This window comes from Dermacentor albipictus, chromosome 6 (genome assembly GCF_038994185.2).
Source record: "Dermacentor albipictus isolate Rhodes 1998 colony chromosome 6, USDA_Dalb.pri_finalv2, whole genome shotgun sequence".
In the NCBI taxonomy this organism is placed as follows: Eukaryota; Metazoa; Arthropoda; class Arachnida; order Ixodida; family Ixodidae; genus Dermacentor; species Dermacentor albipictus.
Window position 1 is genome coordinate 12,819,077 of NC_091826.1, and position 20,472 is coordinate 12,839,548.

The following is a 20,472-nucleotide window of genomic DNA, read 5'->3' on the forward strand; positions in this document are numbered from 1 at the left end:
TTACCTGACAGGCAGGTTTCCTCTTGGGTAGGCATAAGAATGCTTGCGCATTTAAAAGACATCCTGTTATATTCGTATTTCTGTCAATAAATCTCAGCTGTTTGTGCTGGTATCATCCTTCTTTCTTGTCCGCTATGTGTTGCGTTATTCGTCGTTAATGTGTCATGCCAGCTGCCTCAGCATTCTATACTTTTAGCAGGTATTCCTAGCCTTCGATTTTATTTGTTTGCTAATGTAGGTTGAAAGAGACAGGCCGGAAGTGGTAAAGGATGCCATTTGTGAATAACAGCGCGTTTTCAAACATTTCTGTTGAAATACCACGGGAAATATTGCAAAGCGTGCCTGAGCAACAATGATGGTTGTGCTCCATGTCTTGGAAAAAACGTAGCTACCGTCTTTGTGTTAGGTGTGCAACTGTCGCTAACGAGTAATTAACGGCGCGATAACGGCATTAATGCTCCGTCTTCATATCGCTTTAATTGGAATAACCGTTTTCTAAACAATTTGCAGCAACAGTTTTGCCTCAAGCGAAACAACTGCACTTTGTATAACGTTTTAATGTGGTAGCCTTCTATCGCATGCCTTTACGAAAAACTTCTGATGTTCGGGGAACCGTCACTGACGTGCAATTTATAATTAAGTAGGGCAAAATGTAACAAGTCCGCGTAACAGGCGATCAGCAGTCCGCAAGAAGGCAAAGTTACAGTGACGTCTCACAGAAAGGGGCGTGTTACGCGCAAGCATATCGTTGCTCTTCCTTTTTCGGGCATTGCGCGTAGAATGTTCTGAAAATGCGATGATTGTGTGTACGTGTAGCGGTTTTTTCAAGGCCCCTTTTTTATATTGTACATTTTACGTCTGTTTTTCGATTTTTATAACCTGTGAACTGCCATTAGGAAAGATGGTAAGGCACAGTAAAGAACATGAACAAAGTCACCGAAAGATGAGTTGGCGCACTTGCCTGGCGCATTGCAGTGCCTGTCACTGTGCACATCTTTTTAAGGAGGTGAAAATTCTGGGGAGAAGCCAGGACGAGACTGCACGCGAATAGACGGAGGCTTATCACAAAAAAAAAAAATGGTCAGGACTGTGTTAGTGACACTTCCATTGGGTTGTTTCAATCGGAAATAGATTTTTTTTTTTACAATTGGTTGCCCCGCTAGGTTGATGAGTGTTCTTGTTTGCTTCGTTCTCCGCATGTTCTGTTTGTCTATATATGCCCACGGGCTGCCGCGAATAAACCAGCTGGAAGTTACCGCCCGTGTTGTTTTTGTGTTCTATTCCGCTGTCCCCGTCTTTATTTGCGGTCAATATGATATGCTGCTTCTGTCGCTGTCTGGCTGCCTAGCGGGAGACAGTTTTCTGCACTTCTCAAGTAGTTTTTCGGTGATGCCGGTAAATTGCAAACGCGGATATTCGGCACTGAGCAGCCTCTCTACTTTGGAACAGAAGCTGGCCTGCACTTGGTAATAGCAGGAGCGCTGCAGAGCGTTTCCAAGCGCGGCTGTGGCAACACCTCTCTAGACGAGCATCGTGTGGGCCGAGCTAAGCGGGAGAAGACCTGTCTTTGACTGAGGAGCATACTCCCTACAAACACGTTCGTGGCTGCACGTCAGCTGTAGGTCTAAGTTCCCCGTCCTCAAGATACTCCTTTGTCAGCGTAAAGACGTTGAGGACTTCACAGAACATGACGTAAACTTCCTGGAACTGACTAGGCCCGTCGAGAAGGCCTTGCTCAAGGACAATTAGAAAATCGTCCACACAACGAAAAACCTTCTGAACAGGCACTTGCCGAGACGCGTGCAAATGTTGGCCAAATGTAGCCAAAGCCAGATCGCTTAATATTGGCGCAATGCAGGAGCCGATGCATATCACTTTATTTGCGGGTGGGCGGTGCGTCTATGAAGTTGATCACCGTCGCACAGAGGCATAGTCTTAGTGTCTCGAGAAAGTCGGTTGAAAAAATGGCGCCTTCATTTTGAAATTTCAAGGCGCCATACGTGCCGATGGCGTCTTCAACGACCTGGCAGATCATGTCAGGGGGAACGAAAAATATGTGTCCTTGCAATCAATAGAGAAGAAATTCAAAGGACCAGCGTGCTGCTTTGCGAAGTAATTAGTGATGGCCATTGAGTGCCTTCTCAGAAAGGGATCATCAACTACAAGCACACGAAGGTGCTTTGAAATTTCCAAGCAACTGCTACCAAGTACCTTGCTGGGAGACAATCGCGCAATAAGGGCAACCTTCTTTATGAGTTGTTGCGGAAAAACAGATGTTCAAGGTGAAGTGTTCGCTTTTCTTCATAGAAAATGCAAGGAAGCCGTAACATAGAGTTTTTGTTGGTTCAAGGGAAAGAAACCGGAAGTACTCAAGAAAGTTCTTGCGTTGCGCACCAGGGTAGGGTTTACTAAGCTGGCAGCTCCCTTGAAGAAAAATGAACGCCTTGAAGAAACGACGAAGTACCAAAAAGATAATTTCAATTCACGGTGTTTCTATGGGCCAAGCATAAAGACATTCCGATGCATTGCTTGTTTCGGAAGCGTAAGGACATTTTGTTTTTGTTTTATTGCTTCGTACTTGCATGTGTTACACACTATCTATTGTTGCAAAAACTTAGAGAAAGCTTTCTTTTAAACGATGAAGTGATGTGGCAAACTTAGAACATGTAGAAAACCGAAGGACAAAGATTAAATAACCATGGTCATCCTGCAGCGTCAAATCTTTACAGCTGTTGCGGAGTTTACAAAACCGCCAAAGCAGACATTGAGTGTGCCCTCCTCCGGACAAAGAAAAGAAAAATAAAGCGCCCTTTTTGTGCGCCCGCTTCAAAGAACCTGCGGGTCCATGACAACACCGATAGAAGTGTAGGAGGGTCCTCATCCATCTTTCTACAACGGCGCCCAAAGTTTTTCCAAGGCCGCGAGCAAAACGTGTTTTCTGGTTTTGCCGTTGTTCTGCCTTAAACAACGCCGCTAATATTGCTTTGCGAGACTCATCCTTCTCAGTTTTTACATCGTTCATTTATGCAAAAAAGATTGCAGCAAACGGTAAAACGAATCAGTGAGTGAGTCCCACGACTTTGTGTAGCGTTATATGTGTTGCTTGCTTTGTTTGGGATTTTGCGGAAGGCGTGTTCACGAGCAAGTATTATTGAAGATTATTTTCTTTATTACGGAGTCACAGTGCACTCGGCGGCAAAGGCAGCCGAGAAAAAAGCAGTCACGAGTTATATTGGAGCTCCTTAAACGAAGTGAGGTGCACATTCACCCGAACACGCACGCACGCACGCACAACAAGTGCTCTCTGAAGAAGTCTGCCAACCGTACCTTTCTTTTTACCAATGGTACATGCACCACCTACTGCCGAAAACCACCAATCTGTTGATCAGCTGTTTCGCCAACCTTATAGGTCATGAAGTGCTAATTGGTCTGAATATTATAGTGTAATCCCAATCATTCCACATCGAATGTGTCCTGTATTCATGCATCTCTTGCGTGTAGCTTAGGAAACACGCAAGAGATGCCTCGATGACAGCAATCGCTGACCATCGATAATGTCAATAAGCAAATACGCGGGAACACTCCATCCGCGTCACACGACCGGCTTAATTAAACAGTCGAGCGCTATTGGAGAGTTGTAATTGGTTGCTTTACGCTTTCAGGTTCCAGCCAGCTATAGCTGGCTGGAACCTGGCTGGAACCTGGCTGCGAAGAGTTGTGTATACACAACTCTTCGCAGTGCATGAGAAGCTGCAAGGGATTGTGCGCGCTGTCGTGCGCACAGCCTTTAGGATTATGTTCATTTTCATCTCTATCTAACCACTTAGCAAGGCTAGCCAACCACGGAATCTTCCTTACAGCCTCACGTCTGTCAAAGTAGCCCATCGAATCAAACAAAACTGGTCTCGGTCAACAGCAAAACTCTTATTTCGCCGTTTTCTTCGTATTAAGGGCCTGCAGAATCATCGCTTCGAAATTCGCTCGGTGCGAATGAAGCCTCTCAGGCCTCGGTTCTCCCGTGTTGAGTTACCGGATTATATATAGAGTTTGCAGGTCATTTGTCAAAAACGCGAGAAGTGGCTCTCGGGACGCCATTGTTCACCATGCTCACGTTTCTTTGGGACGCTATCTCTATTTGTATGAAGCGCCCCTCTTTATCACCGAAGTCTTTCGCTGGGTTTTGACTCGGCTCTCTACTACTCGAATTTCGTTCGCTTGCAACGCTTATCTGAGTGCATCGATGATCGGTGCTTTTATTCTTTCCTTTACAGCGAATTATTCTTTTGCTTTTGTGAGTGTGCAAAACCTCAGCACGTTATCGTGGCACTTCTCAGTGAGATGCATCGAGTGCTATATATATGATGCCGAACCATTACGCAAAGCTCGAAAGCGAATCTCCATTGGTTCTCAAGAGCGTCTATCTTGGTTCGTCCTGTGCTGCGCCCTTAATGTCTAATATGGGCACCAAGGTGTGCTCTAAAAAAGCGAATTTCGGCCAATCTGAATGGCGGAAACGTTATCGTAAGCTTCGCGCCATATAAAGTGCAGCTTTGTGCTGCTCATTGTTCAGAGCAATTGCTTTGGGGAGGACTGCATATCGTCTTTCATATTATTGTGAAGTCAGTGCGATAAGGGAAATGGAACCCGCTGAAGGTGGAAAAAGAAAAGGCGCTGCTATACAGTGAATGAGTAATTTTTAATTTTCTTGTGATGTTTTCTCTCTTTTGATTTGTTTTATCTCGTTTCTCCGTCTATCACCTCTAGACCATTTTATTCGCTTACCTCGGAACAGAGTAGCCAGCTCGTCAATGGTTAACTTCTCTGTCTCGCTCTCTTCCTTCCTCGTTCTGGTTAACTATTCACCGAATGAGTCATATGCTTGTTTCTGTTGTTTCTGGTTGTTTATCGTCGCTGCAGTTTAACTTATAAATATGAAGACAAGCGTCTTCTTTGAGGCCTTTTTGCTTGACTATATCACATTATCATCATCCGCCTGTTTTTATCTCTGTTGCATGGCGAAGGCCCCTCTTTGCGATCTCCAATTACCCTTGTCTTGCGCTAGATAATTCCAACTTTTGAAGCCACAAATTTCACCACACCTAGTTTTCTGCCATGTTCGACTGCGCTTCCCTTCCATCTGCACCCATTCCGCAACTCTAATGGTCGACCGATTATCTATACCACGCATTACGTGGCCTGCCAGACAGACAGATCACGAACTTTATTTGGTCCTGAGGAGCTACTGTCAGGACCCCCTAACGGGAGGCCAGTGTAGCCGCTGGCCACGCAAACGTGGAGGACAGAATGCCGTGTCGCTACGCCCTCTCCAGGGTCCTTTGTATAGCCTGGGCTTGCTTTTGGAGTACCGTCCTTCTGATCGCCTCCTCCCATTCGGCTCGCTGGAGAGAAGGTCGTTAGGCAACGCGGGGCATCGCCAGAGCACGTGAGCCATCGAGCAAAAGGTTTCACTGCAGTCTTGTGAACCCAGGCGCATGCGTCAGCCAGACTTCTATCACTCTGCAGGAAAAAGAAACGGATTTTTTTATGGCAAGGTAGGCTAACACCCTTGTAAACGTCACTTAACACGTGTTAACATTTTCTGTATATTGTAGTCTGTTGCTTGAAATAATTACCCAGCTGTTAGTCTGCGCTCGTATTGTGTACTTCCTCTCGTCCTTCGTCCAGGTTGCGCTGCCCGCCCGTAGGAACATATTCTTCCGTCAAAGATAGTGCACCACACACTGAATGACCATTGGTACTGGGGTCTGGTCTGCGCCACCCAATGCAGGTTCGTATCATTCCAGTAATGCGCATTGTTGATGTTGACTTGAGAATTTCTGGAGAAGGTTGCCTCATCTGTCCAGAGCACTTTGTCAACAAAAACCGGTATTTCGTCACTGTTCTCAAAGATCCAATTTGAGAAATCAAGCCGCCATTGAAAGTGTCTCTTTCTTGCAGCTTTTGATGGAGTTGGAGGTGATACGGATGCATTTCAGCCTTCCTAAGAACTCTTGACAATGTGGACTTTGAAATGCCGACCTCACCACTCACATCACGCACGCTGGGATTAGGGTTTGCAGTCATGAAAGCCACAATGTGTCCTTCATCCTCTTCGCTGACGGTCCCCTTTCTGTGCTGCGTCTTCTTGAAGCTACCTGTTTCTTTCAGCGTCAAGTAAACTCCTCATAATTGTGTTCGCGCTAGGTATTCACCCACATTGCCAATTTCAGTATAGCTTGGCAGCTTTCCTCTTGGCGCCCCACGCCGCTCCCAAGGCTAAGAGCATGTTCGCCTTCTGCTCGCTTGAGTACGACATGCTTTAGGCACTGCAAGGAAATTCTTTGAATCGGTTGCCCAGCACGACAGTAACTGTCGGTCGAGCTCACGTGCATATAGCCGCTGGCACAGCTTGGAAGAAAAGCGGCGTTGTAACAAATGATGCTCTGTCTCGCACAGGTTCCAGATGCATGATGCATTTTTGTGTGTAATTTTTCTATTCCGGATCTACTTGAATGCTGAAAAAAAATTCTCTTCTCGTCATATCGGAATAAACGGCTGCTGACGAAGCGCTTTTTCGGAACGCCGTCGCCAGCCGCTGTCGGTAATGTCAGAGCTGAGCAAACATTGAAACATGTTGAAGCCCTTTCTCGTAAGTGAAGGGAAGGCATGGCGCTGGCGATGTTTTTGCAAATCACTCATGAGAGCGCTGTAATCGCGGCGCATTCGGGCGCATAGAGCGCGCTGTCACGTGGTATTTTTTAAACTCCGCGGGCTTTCGTTTTTCCCGAATAAAAAGGGCCACGCTAGGCCTATCTCATTGGAAGTACCTAGGTTGGGCAATATTGTCACGTGGTCGTGACGTCAAAGAACACAGTAGAAATACTGTGAAACACAAAACTAACTTTCATTGGGCGAACCTGTGCCCACAAAAGAGGCTACACTTATAGCACAACGATAGCGGCGAACACGGTCGGCGATCGTCGAAAACCTAATCAGCGGGTCAAGCGCGTCGGCTTTTATACAGCAGTCATCGAATGTTCCAGATTAATCGTTGGGACCCGCATGCCTTCTACAAAGTTCTACACCATTCGTGTCAAGCGATGAAATCAGATAACACAAGGTTCGGCGACAACAGACAGCGGATGGAAGCATCGATAACTTTCCAGAAACTTCTTTTACATGTAGGCGCGTCCTGCGCTGCACGATAACATTTGTTAGGCGGCCAAACGTGGTCGCCCGATAAAGATAAGTATACGTGTCAATATTTCTCAAGCTACACAACTTTCCTATAGATGCCTGAACGTTTCAAGCTATATTTAAAAAATTAATTAGTTTATCTAGGCCAAATACTCAAAAAATGACGAGCAGAAAAATGGCACTATAAGTTTAGATAATGCTAACAACATCCACAGAACGCATAATTATTTTAAAAATTTTGGTCCAAGTGTGTGTGTGTGTTTGTGTGTGTGTGTGTGTCGGTGTGTGTGTGTGTGTGTTCTAATACATCCCATTAGCAGTGAAACAAGTATTGCGATTGGCTTTTGCCTGAGTACTATACAATGATGACATGACGCTTTCTTCTTTTTTCCCTTCTCATGTTTGTTCTTATCGTTTAATAATTCCGCTCGATAAGCACGGTTACTGTGATATGCTTATACGTTTATAGTGTCCGATAGTCACACATTTACCAACGTTAAACTAGTTGAAAAAATTGACCTCTGTTGCACCAGTGCATCGGCTTGATTGGTATTTGTATTTTGTGACTCTAAGGCAGCTTTTCACAGCATTATGTCAGCATAATACCACATAAATTACGAGCAGATTATATCTGACATCAGGGAACTACATCACCATGCTCTGGAAACAGGGCACAACATTACTATTCAATAGATTCCTGCTCACTGTGGCATCATCCGCAAGAACTTTGTTGACAGGGCCGCCCAGTCTGCCCACGAAGACACTCAGATGCGTCCGATACCTCAGGCGACGTCGGACGCGGCCAGGGAAGTTCACTGTTCCCACGCAAAAAAATTGCCTGTGGTTTAGCTCTGGTTAACCCTAGTTGAATTGCGAAAGCAAGAGCTGCATGGCTACCCTTGTGGTGTTAGTTGTGGTTAAGCGTTTGGTTTAGATGTATTATATTGACACGACAAGACACACTGTTCAGGTAACGACTAGGCTAGGTAACGACTAGGTAACGTCTACGCATTCATTCCGAGTCTCATTCCGACGCTCTCGAGAACTCAAAGCAGTCTCTTCGGCAGTTGAAGAGTCACGCACGACTTCTTCTAGCCGCATATTCATTACGACTCTTCTCGAGTTGTGCGGCGCATTCTTTCGGCGTCTCTTGAGCGCGTTGTCTCTTCCTCGCTTCATTGTGTCGTTGTTGCGTCTCTTTTGCGCCCTCCATAACGACTAAATACACTGAGACGAAGCGTATATGTATATATATACCCCGCACGGCGACACCTCCTCTCCCTCTACCCCAGCGCAGCACATCTAGTGGAGCGAGCAGCGTCGGCAGCGGCGTTGATGGCGGCGCCATCTGTTGGAGCGCGGCTGCGGTGTTGCTAGGCAACGGCAGCTCAAGGTCGTTCGTCGGCCACGGCATATGGAATACTGCATACGGCTGCCTGCATACGGCATACGGCGCGACGAGCTGAAATGGCTCACAGGTTGGTGTAGTAAAGCTTTCACTTCAAAGTCGCAACATTTCTGGAGTTCAATTGCCAATTGCATAAAATAGACCCTATGCTACGGCTACAATGGCCATCTAGCCTTTCCCGCGGCGAAATAACCTTGCTGTGCAGCTTGTAGCTGGGCGTGGCGTTCACAAACGCCTACTCCTATCATATCGGAATAGCCGAGAGACCAATGGTGCGACTCCTGTAGGTGCGAGGAAACCGCCGAGCACCTATTGTGTACCTGCCCTCGCTACATCGTACAACGCCTCTTAATTTAATTAATTACGGGGTTTTACGTGCCAAAACCACTTTCTGATTATGAGGGACGCCGTAGTGGAGGACTCCGGAAATTTCGACCACCTGGGGTTCTTTAACGTGCACCTAAATATAAGTACACGGGTGTTTTCGCATTTCGCCCCCACCGAAATGCGGCCGCCGTGGCCGGGATTCAATCCCGCGACCTCGTGCTCAGCAACCCACTACCACAGCCACTGATCAACCACGGCGGGTCGTACAACGCCTCTCTCTGAGGACTTTAAACAGGTTGAACTCAAGACCGTTCTCCGAGCCAAAGATACTCGGACTGTGGCCACACCCGTCACTGGCACGAAAAGCGATTCATGCACTTGTGCACTACTTGAAGTGCACAGGCCTAAGAACCCGATATAAGGTCCCTGTGCATCCTCCCACACGTGCTCAGTGCTCACTCTCTCCCTTGTTCCTCTTTCTATTCTCTTTTCCACCACGCCCAGTGTAGGGTAGCAAACCGGGTGCTCGTATGGTTGACCTCCCTGCCTTTTTTGTCCTTGCTCTCTCTCTCTCTTGAGTTAGCATATTGAGTACTGTAATTAGGGCGTGCACCCGCCGTGGTTGCTCAGTGGGTATAGTGTTGGGCTGCTGAGCACGAGGTCGCGGGATCGAATCCCGGCCACGGCGGCCGCATTTCGATGGGGGCGAAATGCGAAAACACCCGTGTACTTAGATTTAGGTGCACGTTAAAGAACCCCAGGTGGTCAAAATTTCCGGAGTCCTCCACTACGGCGTGCCTCATAATCAGAAAGTGGTTTTGGCACGTAAAACCCCAAATATTATTATTAATTATGGCGTAAGATAATCACAGCTTTGTGTTGCTACTCCTAATTACTATTATGAAGCATTTAAGATATGCATGATTCGGGACATGTGAAACTGTGTGTGTGTGCGCCTTGCGTTATAGACAGCAAATCCTACCAAACACTGTGTATTGCAAGAACGCAATCCAGTACAATAAAGAAAAAATACGCTTTTTTATTTCAGAATGTGTGCGCCAAACGAAATTGGGAAGGACCAAATCTAGCGTGTACAATTGCAAAATTGAACGCTTATATAACGAACTACTGGCCTAAGCGATAGGAGAACTCAGTTTTGTTATCGCTTTTGCTGATGATAATTTTTATTTCGAATAGCTTATCGAACTGTCTAGGCAGTACCCCGCATGTTTTGTATATATAGTGCAGTTTCTGCTTCCACCAAAACAGAAAAAAAAAGAAAGATAATAAATGCACTAAGCGGCGCTCGGTGCAGCGCACGTTGCTGGCTGTGAGTAACACGCGCAAACAGTAAACTTCATAACTGTCAACTTCACCGCATGGCCCCCATGCCATCGTGCCTGACTGCCGGGGCTATATGCGCAAACGACGAAGTATCTTCAGGGGTCCGTCCAACTTGACGTCACGGATTAATGACTAGAAATGAAACGAGCGAGATAAAACACAAGAGAAAGCAATGACAAAGTGCGAAACCAAACTGGCTGCGTTAGCCTAGGGGGCGTTTCCTGCAGGTTCAGCCATGCCCTCTGAATTCTGGGAATATGTTTCGTCTTATAATTTTTTTTTAAGGGCTTCTGGCTGCGAAGGCCCCAAACTTACGCACAGGTGGTTTATGCACGTAGTTTCGCTAATCTCTCGCAAATGCTGCGGAAGAGAGGACGTTAGTAACTTTTCGGGCAAAGATCACCCGAGGGAAATGCGACGCCGCAGTGTTTTAACGAAAGATGAAATCGCGAGTATACCTCGTGTTTTTTTTTGCGACACGGCGCCGCTTCGTGGAAAACGCACATTGTGAATTTATTGTTACGTAGTAAAGCTTTCTTTGACTACTACTACTACTACTACTACTACTACTACTACTACTACTACTACTACTACTACTACTACTACTACCACTACCACTACTACTACTACTACTACTACTACTACTACTACTACTACTACTACTACTACTACTACTACTACTACTTACTCTTCTTCTTCTTTCTGGGCCGATCCTGACAATGATGCATGATATGGGACCTCATAAGTATTTTTATGTGGTTTGTAACACGGACCGATCCTGGAGGCACTTCAACGCCGCAGCTTCCACCCACCCTACAACATTAACTAAGAGAGAGAGAGGAAAAAAATTGGCAGTGGCTTAGCTCGGCTATGCCAGGATATACGTAGCGAAAGCAAAGGCATAGCATCGTTCGCCTTGCTTAATCTTGATTGCAAGTCTAGGTTAGTCTGGTTGTCTAGCTATGTTGCGGCGTTTAGCCAGTCGTTCGGCGCGCTGTTCGTCTGTTTCCTGGGCGATTCGTTTCCTCTTGGTCTCGTTTCGATGCCGACTCCAGGCCTCCTCCTGCTTATCAGAATAGTCGCCATCCATAGTGCCGCCTCAACTGTAGTTGCGGCGCACGCGAGCTCTGCTTTTCAATCCACCGACATGTTATCAGGCATGCGACGCAGCTTGCGAAGCCAGCGGGGGCGAAAGCAACGATCAGGAAAGCGGTGTGATGAGGAATGCGGTGTGACGTCGTGTGCCTCCTCGGAGCACGGCCACGGCAAAATCGCAAGTACGCGGCCAGTAAAGGTTTCGCTTAAAAAAAATTATTTCGACGACTCCTAGTCCGAGTCATGGTTAGCGCTCCCGTTACCAGCTGGCGGCGTAGCCTTGCTGGACTCTTTTATGTGTCTTATGTGTACCACGAGGAGGGGTAACAATGTGCTGCGGAGTGCCGCGGGTGGACCAGTCTAACTCTGCCATGAGTGGGGATGTGAAGGGGGTAGTCTACAACGGGTAGTCATGTGAGGAGATGAGAGGGCCTGGGAGCAGCTCATTGGGATATTGTCCACATACCCTGAGATACTGGGCGACCGGATATTTGTTCTATATGACGTTGAATGGCGTCGTTCGCAAGCAGCAGTGTTTGCCACCTGACGCATGAGTAGTGCTTCGTCGCGTGAATGACATTAAGGAAGAGATGGGAGGGTGCACCGGGAGTCTCGGGCCTCTTTAAGAGAAAGCTCTTCTTCGGGGTCAGCTCCGATTTTCCATTTAAAATACGTATAAAACATAGAAATGCTCTCATGATAAAACCGCGGGACCAACTTGAATGAGAGTTGCTGTATTTGAGAAAGTTGTATTCTACTTACTGTTGAAATCAGAATATTTGTTGAATCAGGCTTGAACTGTGTTCTCCTGAATATGTATCCTGCCCATTTCCTGCAACAGTCTCAAATGTGAGGCTAGCAGTATGTTCAAATAAATCAATAAATTTATTTAAGTCCTCATACTTTTCACGGGAATTGGTGAAAGTTGGTAAGCTTGAGAACAAAATTAAAGCACGAAGTTTGCATAACCGCAACTCTGCATCATAAACAGATATTGCAGTTCTGTGAAGTACGTCTGTTGGAGCATCTAAAGCGGATAAATTTTGTAGCAGGTATTTACAGTCGCCTGTAGCGTAATGTTACGAGCCCGTGAACCTAGCCCTTTCTTGCATCGTCCGGTCCAGAGCGGAACCCTGCAGTGGCTGATGAACTATCATGTGAACATGAAACTATCATCATGTGAAACACACATGATAGTTCATCATGTTTCATCATGATAGTTTCACATGATAGTTCATGTGAAACATGATGAACTATCAGACACATGAAATTATAAGAAGAATAATACACATCAGGGTAGAAAGATTCGCAAAGTCTGAGGAATCGGGAAATTATTCCACGCGCTCGGGCGGATCCTACGTGGATTCATACGAGAAACCAACGTGTTAATGAGACGCTACCGGTGTTATACGTCACGGAAGCAGTCTTTATAAGCTTTACGTATTTCTATGTTTGCGATGTGTTGTATACGAAGTCGCTTCAGACATGAGACATCTGTGAACGTGTACCAAAGCAGTGGCCGCGAGAACGATGATGAAACTTATCAAGGCGGCGAAAGAAAAGAATTCGCGGCAGAGATGTTCTTGTGATACATGTCTGCGCGAGCTGTCTCGATTCATATTATAAGTTGAGACAAACCGAGACTCCATTAGGCTTATGCCGTTAGTACAAAGCTACCTCGAAAGTCCCGTTCTCCACGTGAGCTCGTCATTACCTTATACTCGCCACTCTGTCGAGAAAAATCCCTCTCGTATATGAAGAGAAGGGAGCAGTGTAGGATTTAAGCAGGGGAGCTGTCCGTCAGTCGTGATTTATTACGGCATTGAAAACATTAGCGGCGCACATGTCGCCGTCAGCCTCGCACAGTTTATAATGTGGTAACGTTGAAGGGATATAAGATGTCGACTGAGAGGATTCTTCACAGCAATAAATGAATCTGCTGTCACACGCAGATGTAGCCTACAACTTTAACACCTCAGAGAGACGTGCATGCCTTGGAGGAGGTCCTAAAACGAATAGGGGATTTCCTTCTAAACAATGGTGTCGCTGCCTGCGATGCCTCATCTTCCTTCTCATCCTTGCAAGTTTTGTCAACCCATAAGCGACAGATGAAAGTTACCTCCCATCGTGGTAAACAATGTGGAAGGCGGAGCTTCAGATCAGAATCCAGCGGAAAAAGGCGCTGGTTTTTAAAATCTTTCGATGGCCACAAGCCCAGATTGCGAAGTTTGCGGGTGCAAAGAGACGACAGCGCACTTTCTGTGTGATTGCCGTCCTTTCAGTGCACAAAGACAAGTCCTCAGCACCACACTCGACGGGATTGACAATTGTCCCCTTACGGAAGGCAGAATTCTTGGACCCTGGTCCCAAATGACGTCGGCATGAACTGCTTTAAAGTGTTGGTGTGCTTTTTAAAGGAAACAGCCCTCATTAAAAAACTATAGCATGTGCGAACTGATGTTTTCCTTTTCTTTTTGATATTCTCTTGTTTTCTTATCTTTTCTGCCCCTTACCCCATCCCCCTGTGCAGAGTAGCCAACCGGACACCTAATCTGGTTAACCTTTCTGCCTTTCACCTCTTGTTTTACTTCATTCCTCGGATAGTTGGGCATGAAGGCCTTATCTCTGTGCTGCTGTAATTTCGTTCAAACATTTAGTAAGAACGGATCTGCTCAGTGGATTTGGCCTGGTTGGAGGAATCACCGAAGCATCAGGATTCTGACGACACCCCACTACTTCATAGAGAGGTGGCCATGGTGGCTGCTTATTAGCTGTGCTTTCAATTCACGCAGAAATTTGGGCCTGTTGGTGTCGATGCATCTTCTGAGACATAGTTACTAGCGCTAACAAGACTAAGGGAAAAAAAGTTGGGATAGGACAAAGCCCAACTTTTTTTTATCCCAACTTATTTTCCGTTAGTCCTGTTAGCGCTATTAACTATGTTTCAATTCGCTTGCCGCTTCTGGATGATTGAGCATTTTGTTGGAGCGCAAGTAATTCCTCGAAGTGCAACGCATGTATTCAGAGTCCTGTGGTCACTCTAAACGAGAACACAGCCGACTCCTGTCTCCAGCACAGTTTACCAGTGGCCTGTGGGTTGTGAAGCACCGCTGCGCGGCACATGCATACGCCCACGGCCGCACGTGTATAGGCATTGACAAAGGTTTACGGGATGCAGGATCGAAAAAAAAAAGAAAACTCATTACATTCTGATTCTGAGCATGGCAGCCTAAATTTTGAACTTGTGACGTGTACCAATGTATACGCGGCTAACATAGTGCTGTACTGTTGTGATGACTGTAAGCTACAACTAGGCTGAATATTTGACTTTTCTGTGGAGCCTGCATCCTGCCAACATTAGACCCCACCTGTACGTATATAGTTTGCCTTATCGTAAACTTTTCATCTTTGCCTTCATGAATTCAAAGTTGTGGTCTTGTTTGATGGCTGAATGGAGCCATGCCCAGAAGGATAAGCGATGCCACACTTTTATGATCTAAATGAATTCGTGTCACAAGTTCCAAACATCGCCGCCGGCGTAGGCACTACAGCCGTATAATCATAAGGGCGGCATATGAAAAGCGCGAGACCATGCAGTGCATACAGTGAGTCCGTCTGCTGTAGAGGAGCCACTTTTCAAAATAATGCTTGCATTTGAGAGCGGCCAATTTTTAGGTTTAGCACTGGAACGCGGACAATTTATGAAATGCATGCATGACACAGTTTGCGGTGGAGAATCCGTTCTCTCATGCGGCTCACTTTTTAGACAAATAGATATTTGTTTTATGCAAGTACAATATGTACAACGTGGAGTACACATCGCGTCGCGTTTTATGTCTTCAATACTGCAAAAAGAAGGCACACACCAACATTGCTTGCGCCTCGAGGCAGCTCATACGTCTTACCTCTCGCATCGTGTAAAGAAAAGGACATTGTGTAAAGAAAAGGACAAAAAAGGAAAAGGACAAGAGTGTAAAGAAAAGGACAAAGCACAATGAAAGCTTCTGTTGAACACTGCCTCACTGAGTGCATACGACATCAACAACAGCCAGATATATTGCTCATTTATCTGTACACTTTACATAGGCGTCTTTTCTGTGTACCGTGTACGGACACTGGTCGGGCCCCAACCAACACAGATTAGCACTTAAGGCTAACCAGGACTTTCTCACAGACCATGACTTCATGATTTCCTTGGGAAAAGTAGCTTATAGTCATTTTTGATGTTGCTTATGTTCTAAGGCGTGTTTGTGCTTCAGTGTTTATTATTCTTACAACCTTTCATTACCTCTTCTATAATTTCTCCGCGATTAATTGACTTGCTCTATTTGCGTTTGGTTACTTCCTTATAGACTCTTGATACTATTTTACTACTACATCCGAGATAATCGCAATGGTTATTCGTTGCAACAAAAATGTCTAAAGTATAATTTTCGCCTATGTTGTAGTTTATTTCGGGAATGGCTGTCCTTGCGACCATCCAAACTGGAGTTACACAGCACGTTCTCTGTGTTTAGTGATTTAGCTACACCTGAGCAATGGGAGGCCCAACTCGCCAGCTCAGACCCGAAGGCGCAGAAGGCTCTTGTGGGATACGTTCAACAGAAGCGAGTGAAGCCCTGGACTTGGGGCGCCACCCATCAAGTACCTAATACCATTTCCCCTTTTGCCTATTCAATGAAGTTATTCTCTCTCTCTCTCTTTCCAATGAGGTATTTAGGGATAAATCATTGAAAATGACGTTCTGTTTTGTCGTGGTTCTGGTGCAGACGTAAGGAACATTTCATCTTGAAATAAAAAGCGTTGGTTTCAGTTCTTAAAAATAAAAAAATAAAAAGAATAAAAGCTCTGACCCTGGCGAAACATAATTAACGCAAGCAGCTGACTCACATTAATTCGGGACCTACAATTGTACCTCTAATACACTCGCGGACTACATGGAGGAGTCTCCCGCGAATGTGAATATATGCACGCAGGTGACATTGTGGCTAGTTGACCTGCGCAATTGCGTTCAGTGACAGATACCTACGTTGTTAACAATACCTGTGGACCCTCTGTTAGAGAAGTAAATGCTTTTAACGCGACAGCATCAAGGAGCCCGTGACGCATAACATCTTGCGTCGGACGTCGTTATGACGAAAAGGTTTTCGAACCACGCATACCCAGGCCTTCCATGTTATACAGGGAATTGACTGACCTAATCGAATTTCTCAAGCTAAAATGCGTAAAAAAATCATAAACTACCACTCAAACACAACTTACAGACTTGATAGCTCTCTGATTGTAATTTTAATATATAAGAAAACATAATTCTGTTACGCGAATATTCAAACAAACGCCTTTTCCAGCGTTCCTACAGTGCATGGACCGGGAACGGCGTCCGCCATTTGCGCACGCCGGCGCGTAAGTTATTCAGAGTTCACGAACTGTCGTGCCCGCTTCCTTGAAACATTTCCTGATGGCGCTCGCCTCCGCCACATCGCGGTCCATGCAAGAGGCCGCGTCTGTACCAGAAAGCCCGCCTTCGTGCATAGCGTTCGCCGCGAGCGTTTCCCGGTGAGCATTACGGTTACGTACGCTGCAGTTTCCGGAAAGAGAGAGAGAGTAAACGTTTATTGTCGTAGAAGTTGTTTGGTTATGGTGGGTGGAGCCCCTCCTCCAGGGCCCCACTGGTTACACCGGCTCGCCGGGCCTGGTCAACGGTCACCAGTTGGCTTCCCAATTCCACTTCCGCGAGTCGCGCCTCCCACGACCAGTTATGGAGAGTGTTGTCTAGCAGCGACAAGGTGGCAGCCGCCGGACGTAACGCGCACTGAAATGCTATGTGTTGCAATGTCGGTGTTCCTTCGCACCACGGGCATTTGTTGCTATTACGTAGCCTGTATAAATGTGGGAAAGTGTGTGCAGGCGGCGCCAGTCCCGTGCTTGCCTACTGTCTAGGTCTGGGTGAGGAAGGGCTTCTGTTTTCTGGAAAGCGTGTGAAGTAGTCAGGGATCTTTGAATGCTATCGTGGTGTTAGGCTGCTGAGCACGAGGTCGCGGGATCGAATCCCGGCCACGGCGGCCGCATTTCGATGGGGGCGAAATGCGAAAACACCCGTGTACTTAGATTTAGGTGCACGTTAAAGAACCCCAGGTGGTCGAAATTTCCGGAGTCCTCCACTACGGCGTGCCTCATAATCAGAAAGTGGTTTTGGCACGTAAAACCCCATAATTTAATTTTTTTAATGCTATCGCAAACCACTCTTAATGTTGAAGCTTAAGCGTCCTCCAAATTTTTACGATAACTAATTCATGTTCAAAAGAAATGCAAGAAACAAAGCGCTACGTTTAGTGAAACCCGATAAGAATGGGAAAAATTTACTCAGTACTCTATGTTTACATAGATATTCATAAATTTTATCGAGAGATCAGGTGAACAAGATGGCAGTATTTATTTATTTGTTTCTCTCTTTTCGTTCCTTTTCAAATACCAATAGGGTCTTTGCGGGCATTACAGAAAATAGTGATAAAGCAGCCATTGAAGTGCAGGGAACATCAAACAGAAACAAAGGGCTACATTTAGTGAAACTCGAGAAGAATGGGAAAAATTTACTCAATACTCTATGTTTACAAAGATATTCATAAATTTTATCAAGGGATCAGGTGGACAAGTTAGCAGTATTTATTTATTTGTTTCTCTTTGTTTCTTTTCAAATACCATTAGGGTCCTTGCGGGCATTACGGAAAAGATAAGGCATCCTTCGAAGTGCACGAAACATCAAACACAGTCAAGCGAAAAACGGTGCAACATCATACATCCGGTTAGCATTACACATATTTATATGGATATGCATTGGTAGATTCGTGTTCACGCATACGAAAGAAAAGAAAAAGAAAACTATATGAATAATGAAAATTACTCGTAAAAGTTATGATTTAGGTGGATAATATGGCAAAGAAACAGATGGCAGTTGACGTAATGTCACACGAAAATTGGCTGAAAATGTAATAAAGTTTGAATGCCGCTTACAACAAATCCCTGGCTCGTGAAATGCAGGAGCACTCGAATAATTTGCTGCTGATACGTGGAACGCAAATGACGTAAATGAGAGGCGTAGCATTAAGAGGCTGGAAGAGATCAGAGAGAAAATGGGGGTAGCCGATATTGTAGGTGATAATAGTATAAAGAAAGAAGTTGCGTAGGACAAGTAATGCGTAGGGCAGATAACCAGTGGTGTATCAGAGTTACAGAATGGGGGCCAGAAGAAGGGAAACGCAGTCGAGGATGGCAGAGAATTTGACGGTGTGATGAAATTAAATGTGCAGCCGTTTACGGGACGGTGTCTTGGGATGCAAGGCAAGCTTAAGTTAAGATTTTTGCGAGCGGCCTTCACTCTTACGGTGAACATACCTTACGCTGCTCATTATGTTGAGTTGGTGAGGAACTGGCTGGTTACCTGCAGGCGCAGCGTGAGACACGAAGGTTGCTGTGACAGATTCAACTCACCTAATCCACCAAATTCCACTCCATCACATCCTCCTTAGGCTCGACACTTCCCTCCCACCCCCTTGAAAAAATATGAGAAAGTCACCCACTGGTCAAGAGCGGTCGTTGTTTGCTGCACCAACTTCATTTCCAATGTCTAATAGAAATAACAAGTTTGTGATGCCAACTGCATTTTCCACGAGTTTACGAATGCATTTCGGTGCATTTAAGAGAAGACAGTATAAATAGCCAGAACGTTTCCCGAGACACCACTGAATGCACTTTGAACAATTTAGCGTGGGCAGCTGGACGGGTTTCCAAAGACGCAATAGCTATCGTGCATATTTGGTGCATATTCGGAAATAATTCTTCTTTGTCGTATTTCCAAGCCTGCCTCGTGGCTTTGAATCACTATGGCTGCAATTAATAATGGCTCTTTTTCTTCCTTTTGTTCGTCTGCCTCATTCAGGGATCTCCGTCTTTCAACAAGCACTACGCTGCCGTCAGCCTAACACGTGCTTTTCGCCCCTGTTCTTTCTTCCGCGACACCGAGGGCGTGTTTTGGTATAGCTCTATAGGAGAAGAGATGGTCGCTTAAGCAGCGAGGAAGGAACCTAAATGGCTTGGTATAGTGCAGGCATACCATTCACAAACTTTGCAGTGGCGCACTTCCGACTTATCGAAAGAAAGTTCGCGGCCCTATTATCAGTTTTTATTTTGTCTCCAGTTATGGCTGAGGAAGCGGTGACGCTGGCGCCTCTCTGCCGGTGACGCGTTGTGAGAACGTCGTCCTTTTGCCGTCGCTGGTTCAAAAGGCGACAAACCGCGACGGCGACGTGGAGTGCATTAAGGCTGCCTAATGACTCCCCATGGAGGCCAGAAGAAAGCAGGATTGCGGTGGCGATGCGCAAGCGACGTTTGCAAAACCACGCCTGGAGGCGTGTCCCGCCACCTCATTTCTGCTGCCCTCGCAGACAAATTCTTATCTTGTGTGGAGCGGTTTCCACATCACCCATAAATACGCCACAAATTTATTTGATTCTGCTTGTGCGAAGAGGTGACCTAACATTTCATTTTTCTTTCTCGATACATAATTTGCATAATGCAGGCGAATAAAACCTTCTCCAGGCGGCTGGCATCCGCGAGAAAAGGATGAAGGGAGGTTTTAAGAAGGGAATTATAAACGGGAGAAGCGTGCGGGATGGTGCGAAGCAAATACAAAATAATAAAAACAGCATATATATATATATATATATATATATATATATATATATATATATATATATATATATATATATATATATATATATATATATATATATATATATATATATATTATAGTTTGGGAACGAGCTCATCCAGTACAATAACTAGTTTTGTGATAACAGTCGCGTATATCGCGAATATATGTGCGGAGCTTCATAAAAATGTGACAGTCATTTTTGCCCCCATAGTCGTTTCTATTTATGCATTGCTTAAGTGTTGACTCATAGTAATCAATGTCAATTAAAATGAACGGTGAGATTCTGCAGTGTGCGCATTTGGTTTAACAGGCCTTATACAATGCTGGTAAATCCTTAGCGGGGAGCCTCTTCACTGACCTGGAAAAAAATTTTTTTTTGCTAATAGCGCAA

The 20,472-nt window shown here is 45.6% G+C and overlaps 1 protein-coding gene across 20 annotated transcripts in view; it reads left to right on the plus strand.

Moving 5' to 3' along the window:
• Window positions 1–20,472, plus strand: part of LOC135914247 (uncharacterized) — a 623,773-nt gene that overhangs the window by 224,394 nt on the left and 378,907 nt on the right. For 7 of the 20 annotated variants that reach the window (XM_070539896.1, XM_070539899.1, XM_070539905.1 and 4 more), the window contains exon 2: window positions 8,490–8,675. The exons of 10 other annotated variants lie outside the window; for them this stretch is intronic. In XM_070539896.1, the coding sequence (XP_070395997.1) occupies window positions 8,612–8,675 (64 nt within the window). In that variant the 5' untranslated portion in view covers window positions 8,490–8,611. Of the gene's footprint in view, window positions 1–8,489; window positions 8,676–20,472 lie in introns of those variants that run through there. 3 more of the 20 variants (XM_070539897.1, XM_070539903.1, XM_070539907.1) reach the window with 3 other exon arrangements.